Genomic DNA, 8,148 nt, shown 5'->3' on the forward strand with positions numbered 1-8,148 from the left:
CAGCTTGTCTTTCGAAACAATTTTTGGTTTCGGAGAAATGGACCTTTCCCTCAGTGGTTCTGTTCGGGGTGCTTTCTTTTTGTGAAGGGAATCTGGGTCAAGTGTATATGAAACAAAATTTAAAAAATCCTTCCAGTAGCACCTTAAAGACCAACTAAATTTGTTATTGGTATGAGCTTTCGTGTGCATGCACACTTCTTCAGACACGCTGAAACAGAAGTCACCAGACCCTTATATATAGTGAGAGGGTGGGGAGGGGTATTACTCAGAAGGGTGGTGGGAATGGGTGATTGGCTGATAGGTGTGGTAAACATGTTAATTACTGTAGTTGGTGTTACAGGAAAAAGCAATGGGTGAGATGGCTAAAAATAGCTTTATATAATGAGCTAAGAATCTATGTCTCTATTCAGACCAGGTATCTCCACGGTTTTAAGTTTGGTAATAAGTTGCTGTCAGGGGTTCAGGAGCAGAGGCGAGGGCAAGGGAGGAAACAGAGAGCGAGGGGGAGGAGTCCGAAGAAAGGATGAGTGATGACGACGACCCGAGATCTCCGAGTCTTTCCAGTGAATCGGAAGATTCACAGAAAGGAGCGCCAGTGGCCAGAGCAAAGGGGGGGCCTAGGGGGACACCCCAGGAGGAAGGGACCAGCGGGGGTTCAGAGGGCAGCAGTTGGAAATCGGGGCCAGCGTCCCCACCAGAGCGCAGTGGAGAGGAAGGACGTCAGGGATCGAGCCCTGGCAGCTCGCAGCAGGGAGGAGGGCATGAGTCAGGAGTGACCACGCCCCCATCGGGGAGCGAAGAAACGGTCAAGCGGAAAGTGGAAGGCTGGGCGCGCGCGCCAAGTTCAAATGCACAGGAAGGCGGCGCAGTAAGCAGCCCGGAAAGGGAGCCAGGTCCTAAAGCCCGACGCAAGGAGACAGGAGGGTCCGGGGGGTCAGCGTCAGAGGAGTCCCGGAGGGAGGAGACCAGGGGGGGCAGAGGGACCCAGAGAAGGACGGTCAGGCGGAAAAGGTGGAGTAAGGCGAGGATATTAAGTTGGTGTACGAGGGGCGGAGATTCAGACGGAGCTTCGCCGGTCTAGCCATAAGACGTAGAGTTGCACGCAGCAGCTTGGAAATGGAAACTGTAACTCAATAAAGACTTTTATAAAGCGAACGCTGGCTAGCGTGGTCCTCTGTGAGCTGGGATCGGGGAGCAGCCCTGACAGTTGCAATTCAGCAACCTCTCTTTCTAGTCTGTTTCTGAAATTCTTTTGTAATAAGACAGCTATTTTGAGATACTTTATTGAATGTCCTGGGAAATTGAAGTGTTCTCCTACTGGTTTCTCTGTCTTGTGATTTCTGATATCAGATTTATGTCCATTTATCCTTTGGTGTAGGGTTTGGCCTGTTTGTCCAATATAGAGAGCTGAAGGGCACTGCTGCCATTTGATGGCATACACAATGTTAGAAGAAGAGCAATTAAATAGTCCTGAGATGGTATGTTGGATGTTATTGGGGCCAGTAATGGTGTTGTCTAGGTGTATGTGGCAGCAAAGTTGGCATCTGGGTTTAATGCAGGCTCTGGTACCAATGTCCATGTTAAGTCTGGTTGTTGTATTATTGTGGGTGAGGAGTTGTTTAAGATTGGGTGGCTGTCTGTAGGCAATGAAAGATCTTCCTCCCAGAGCTTGAGAAAGAGAACTGTCATTGTCTAGGAGAGGTTGTAGATCTCTGATGATGCATTGAACTGTTTTAACTTGAGAGCTGTATGTGATTACTAGTGGTGCTCTGTTACTTTCTCTTTTGGGTCTGTCTTGCAGCAAGTTATCAGTCTGGCTTTGTTGAGCTGTTGTTTAACTTCATCAGGTGGATATTTTAGTTCTAAAAAGGTTTGCTGTAGATCTCTTAGGCAAGGGACCCTGAGGTTTTCTACTTCTTTTATGATTTTGCTCTCTAGACCTTAGCATTTCAAGGCATTAAGATTTTCTAATAATCATACGTGAGTACCAACTCAGAGAGAAAATAAATTTTGCTTTTGCTTTTTAAGTCTAAATCATTTTAAGGGGGACAAATAATAATTCTGTCTCTCAGGTCACTGCCCAATGACTCCACTCCCCAGTGTCTTTCCCAGAAAACTCATCTGGACTGGCTGTGGAAGCTGAGCAAGTGACAAAAAGTGTTAACTCTCTTCTCAGATAGGCTATGAACTCTGGCCACCTTATCTGAGGGACAAAGAACTCCTTGAGTATGCTCCCTAGTGGAGGAGGCCCCAGGGACAGGCAGCCCCTGCCCACTGCACACAGCAGCCAAGGCTGTGCAGACAGAAACAAGAAATGGGGGGGGGGGCACTAACTTCCACCTAGAGGCAGAAATTGGGACCTCCAAGAAGGTCTAGGAAACAAGTGGATTTGTGGAGGGCAGGGTAGGTGGGGCCAGAGACCAGCCAGGCTGCAACTCAGCTTAGTGAGGTGAGGGAGGAACATTAGAAGAAGAAGAAGAAGAGTTTGGATTTGATATCCCACCTTTCACTTCCTTTAAGGAGTCTCAAAGTGGCTAACATTCTCCTTTCCCTTCCTCCCCCACAACAAACCCTCTGTGAGGTGAGTGGGGCTGAGAGACTTCAGAGAAGTGTGACTGGCCCAAGGTCACCCAGCAGCTGCATGTGGAGGAGCGGAGACGCGAACCTGGTTCCCCAGATTACAAGACTACCGCTCTTAACCACTACACCATTAACCCTGTGAGACCTCAGCGAAGGTCTAGCCCTCCACAAAGCCTCAATGGGCTCGGCCCTTTGGAAGGCCTTTCACAGCCCTTGGCTCCTGGTTCTCTGATCTGATGTGACATTTGCCAGCATGGCACCTTCCAGCTGTTTTGTTGGACTCCTGTGCTGTTAGTGTTGAGAAATTGACTGTGAGTTTTGGTTCTGGAGTAATTTACTGGAGTTGAAGTTCAGCATACAATTCTCGTGAACTTTGGTAGAAATGGCTTAAGAAGCGGGGAGATCAGAAACCTTTCCCTTAAAAAAATGCCAGTGATTTTTAAAGACACTGAGCCTGTTTTATTTTGGGGGAGGATTGTGTGGGGATGAGCTTCCAAAAAACGTGGTAGACAGAAAGACCCCTTTCTGAATTGGAGACACTAAAGAGTTCAGCATGTCCTGCATGGTAGCACTGCCTTCTCTTGGTGCCAAGGCCTCTGTTGCCATCCACCACTTCTGACACATTTGTAACAGCAGCCTAGGGAAAGCCTAGAGTTGGGCCACAAGGCCAGCTGGCAGTGCTGGACAAGGTCAGTTATGCCAGTGTTCCATCGCCATGGAAACAACCCACTTTCCAACGATGCCCGGTGGTTGTCAGCCAACTGTAGCTTCCTGTGCATTTTCTACAGCCTCTCCTCTGGTCATCACGGAGGTGTGCCAGGCAAGAGTTGGGGGATAAGAGAGGCAATCATAGCACCCAGGTTAGTGAGACATCCACTGGTTTGCTGCGTTTGTGGGAGTCACTCTATTTCCACACAAGAACAACTGCAGTCCTAGGCAGTCCACAGGAATCCCTTTGAACTCCAGCCCAACCATCAATTGTGAGATTGAAGACCATTAGACCTAGTGCTGCCTTCTCCTGCGGGGAGAGTGACAGAGAGCAAGGTTTTGACCTCTTTATGAGAATGGCCCTTCAAGTACCTGAAGGTTGCTCTCCTGCCTCTCCTCCCCAAGTCTACAGCAGACTAAACAAAGCCAGTTTCCTCAACCTTTTCTAATAGGTTTTGCACATCTTTGACCAACTTTCTTCTCCTTTTCTGAATCTGCTTCAGTTTCTCTGTTACAACCCTACCTAAAGTGTGGTGGTGCTTACAACCAAGCCCGGTCCTCCAAATTATGTCTGAATAGTTCAGAATAAAATGGAACTGTGAAACAGAAACTGCTTCAGCTCCTAGAGCTGGAGCTCCACTTTGCCTCTTTCCCCCATTCCAATACACGGTTGATTAGGGACCGGGGTGTGGGGTGTGGGCGGCATTGTGGTCTAAACCACTGAACCTCTTGGGCTTGCCAATCAGAAGGTCGGTGGTTCAAATCCCCAATTCCAATAAAGGGGGGGGGATGCATTTTGCCAAACCCATTTTTTAAAAAGCTGTGCATGAATCCACAGTGTAAAAAAGGTAAAGGACCCCTGGACGGTTAAGTCCAGTTAAAGACGACTCTGGGGTTGCAGCGCTCAACTTGCTTCAGGCCGAGGAAGCCAGCGTTCGTCTGCAGACAGCTTTCCGGGTCATGTGGCCAGCAGGACTAAACCGCTTCTGGTGCAACAGGACACCGTGACAGAAACCAGAGTGCACGGAAACGTCATTTACCTTCCTGCAACAGCGATACCTATTTATCTACTTGCACTGGCATGCTTTCAAACTGCTAGGTTGTCAGGAGCTGGGACAGAGCAACAGGAGCTCACCCCGTCGCAGGGATTCGAACTGCCGACCTTCTGATCAGCAAGCCCAAGAGGCTCAGTGGTTTAGATTTCCATATAGTTAACTCATATGGTTCAGAAGAATATTCTCTGCTGAAAAAATTAGGTTTTTTTCTGAAGTCATATTTATAAAATCCAGCACTTTCTCCCAAAATTAAGTATAGAACACTGTATAAACATATGTTTCAGGGAGGCATGGTCCTTAACACATCTCCAGCATAAAGCAATCTTAGCAAATCATTTTTTATACAGATGTAAAGGAGTCCAATAGATTCTAAATATTATGTTCTGCTGTATAAGTCTTAAGTTAAGATCCATTGATACCATGGGTATAGCAGCTAAAATACTTTCCCATTGTCTAGGTAATATTGAAATTTCTAATTCTTTATTTCATTCATTTCTTAAGATCTGGATATCAAACTTATTTATGGTTAGTAAGTCTCTATAAAAAGTAATTGCAGGCTTTTTTTGTTTCAAGTGAATTACTCAATTGCTCAGTATCACAGGTGTCTCAGAAATTGAGAAAGTTGTGGCCCAAACAGACTTGTTAGGAGATGTTGTACCTGAAAGTACTGCCACTGAGCCCCATCTTAAAACAGCATAAGTATAAAACTCATGTTCCTCATCTATCAGTTGGTCCAGAGGTAATATACCTGCTTCCATCCAGTTTTTCCATATTACCATCTTTTTATCAATTTTTAATATAAGGTTTCCCCACAACGTGAGTTTGGCATGCGAGTATGGATCAAATTGATTTGTATCATCAATCTCCTTTATTGGCATTTAAAAGTGCCAGATTAACCTGGCGGTGCAGTTTTGATATTGCTTTCATTGTGGAGCAAAGGAGCCAACTTCTAGGAGCCAAGGTCCCTTCAGCTCACCGTAAAATATTTTAGGGAGCCGAATCCCCCCAAAGTTGATGGACATTGTCATTCAGATGCAGGATTGCTATTATGTTATGTATTTTGTGTTTTTATGTTGTAAACCACCCTGTGATGGTTGGTGGTGTATAATTTTAATTAATAATAAGAGAAAATAAGAAAAGTCTAAAGGGATGTATGTTGGGGGGGGGGATCTTAATTTCACACATAGGCTAATGGGGTCTGAACTGGCACTGGTGAACCAAGAACAAGACCGTGGGGGTCACAGCAGGTAGTTCCATGTATTTGTCTTTACCTAGTGTGCATCCATGCTAGAGATCATTAGGAAAGGAATTGGAAGTAAAACTGCCAATTTCATATTGCCATTATACAAATCTATGGTGCAACCATACTTTGACTACCGGTCACTCCCCTCGGAAATGATATTTTAGAGTTGGAAAAGGGAAAGCAATGTGATCAAAGGAATGGAACAACTCCCCTATGAGGCAAGAGTTTGGGGAGCTTTTTAGTTTAGTAAGAACAATTCAACTTTTACAGTAACAATAACAATAATCACATTTGGCAGTGTCTAGAACCCGACCCCTTAGCCCAAGATGCCACCAAAGAAGAAAAACACCAAACCGAAGAAGAAAGCCAAGAAGAAAGCCAAGGATGCAGCCAAGGGGCAAGCAAGTTCCTTGCCATACGTCAGTGAGAGGGAGATATACCTGCAGAAGGAATTTGAAACCTTGACAGAGCACATCAAAACATACACTCAGCGTGTGAGGAACTTTCAGTGGGAAAACGAGTTCCTGGACAAGGAAGCCCAAAAGATCCGAGATATCAACAAAGTCTACATCTCCTACATAAACAGACGCACCCTCCGCAACCAGAACGCCATCATTTCTCTGAATGACCAGAATCTCTCAGACTTAATCCAGATCCGGAAGCAGAAGGCAAAGCTGACGACTGAGTACCAGGAAAAGGAGAGGGATGTGAGGTCCCAGCTGATAGAGATGGAGACAAAGCTCTCCCTCGTGAACAAGGAAATTGAAGCACTGCAGCCTTACCAGGAGCTGCAATTCCAGCAGCTGACACGGATCCGGGACCTGGAGAAGGAGCTGCTGGTCATGAAAGTGCTGCACACGGAGCAAATGCACAAGCTCAAGAGTGAACATGTACAGCAGGTGACAGACTATGAGATGCAAGCTCAGCTGAGGATCCAGGCTCTGGCGAGGCTGGCTGAAAAGGAAGCAGTGCGCAGCCTCATCCGGCACACTAAGCAGGTGAAAGCTGACAACCGGCGCCTGCGTCATGAGCTTGTGGACCTCATCAGAGAGGCCAAAGTGCTGAAATCCATTGTGCTCCACCTGAAGGCGCAGCAGCAGCTGCTGCTGCGAGAGCACCAGTACAGGCAAGACCTTGCCCGCTTGCGCAGGTGGCTTAGGCATCGAGGGGCTCGGCTGCTCATCCCCAGTGGCACCAGCTTCAGATGTACCACACCGGTTAGGAGCAGAGTCATTGCCACGCAGGAAATCAGCTCCAGGTTTCTCACAGGCGGGGAACAGGTCCCAAGGTTGCAGCCAGGTGTCCAAGAGGCTCAAGAGAGCTTGCCATTACTTAGGATTCCCAGTGCCTCACTCCCTACAAAATACCAGTGAGCTGGAGCTGGAGATTGCAGCTTCCTGTTTCTCCTACTTTCACTACCAAGAAGGTATATGGATAAGGTAACATACCCCTTAAACATGTTCCAGGGTCAGTCCTGTGCTGCAGGCAGTCCAGTCATACAAGGTGCATCTCATGCCAACCAGGGTCCTCTTCCACAGAGCCAGCTAAGCCCCAGGCCCTGTGCAGCTGCTAAGCATCCCTCACATTGCCTCGAGATGACACCCTTGGTCCCAGCACCTGGCCCCAGGGCTGAGTTGCCCCACTGCTACCAGGCAAGCACCCGGAGGGATTGTGACTGCTGCTGATTCCCAGGTCAACGGCCAAGTCAAGATGGCAACAGAAAGGGGCAGAAGCAGTGCCAGGCACACAGCCCTCCTGTCAGCAGGGGAGGGCAGCAACATCGCTGGTCTTTGTGCAGAGTTTTAAATGTTTAGCTTGTTGGTTGTCTTAGTGTTATTTTTGTTCTTACTGTTTTGTTCTTGTTGTAAGTTTCCTTGGGAATTTTTGTGCTAAAGTGTGACACAGAAATATATAAAATAAATGTCACTTTCCCAGCCTCTGTCTCCTTGGTGACACATTGATGGACACGTATTCTGGTTAGGGAAAGGATCTCAGAAACAGCTTTGACTCAGTAGTGCCGGTGTTCAAGTGTGCCTACTCCCAAACACAGAGGCTTACTTCGGATAGCACACGCCCAGGCCTCTCTCCTTAAATGCAGGTCCCAATGTGCACAGAAGGGTGTTGTAGGATTGCAGCCTAAAGGTGCCAGGTGCAAACCCTTCCAGGTCTCATTTTGACAGCCCCCAAGTTTCCCAGTGCAGCAGCTCGTTTCCTAAAGAGCCTGGCCTCAGCCCCAAGCAGTAGAAGCCCCTGGGTTAGTCAGGGGGCTGGGAGCAAGGCAGTGGCATCTGGCTCAGCCTGGGCCTAAGAAGACAGGGGGGGGGAAGGTAACACCCAGATGCCAGTCTGACCCCATCCCATGAGTGTGCAAAACACTTTGGGCACACTCAGTTTAGTTGAATTACTTGTACCTTGCTTTTCTATTAAAATAATAACCAAACAGCTAACAATTAAAAAGAAAATTCAGTGTAATGGAGGAGCAATTGATTTCCTGAGGGAAGTTTGTGGTTCACTATTGGGGCATGTTTTTTTCCTGGACATTGTCCCTCTGCACACACACAA

The 8,148-nt window shown here is 47.4% G+C and overlaps 1 protein-coding gene and 1 pseudogene across 1 annotated transcript; one reads left to right on the plus strand and one right to left on the minus strand.

Annotated features, from left to right (window-relative positions):
- Positions 1–450: 450 nt before the first annotated feature.
- Positions 451–3,359, minus strand: LOC144328783 (uncharacterized; annotated as a pseudogene).
- On the plus strand, positions 2,715–7,671 carry CCDC166 (coiled-coil domain containing 166). Its single transcript, XM_028735847.2, has 2 exons — positions 2,715–3,440; positions 5,885–7,671. Exon 2 carries the CDS (start codon positions 5,913–5,915, stop codon positions 6,957–6,959), a length of 1,047 nt encoding a protein of 348 aa, XP_028591680.2. The 5' UTR covers positions 2,715–3,440; positions 5,885–5,912; the 3' UTR covers positions 6,960–7,671.
- Positions 7,672–8,148: the final 477 nt, after the last annotated feature.

This window comes from Podarcis muralis, chromosome 8 (assembly GCF_964188315.1).
Source record: "Podarcis muralis chromosome 8, rPodMur119.hap1.1, whole genome shotgun sequence".
Lineage (NCBI taxonomy): Eukaryota > Metazoa > Chordata > Lepidosauria > Squamata > Lacertidae > Podarcis > Podarcis muralis.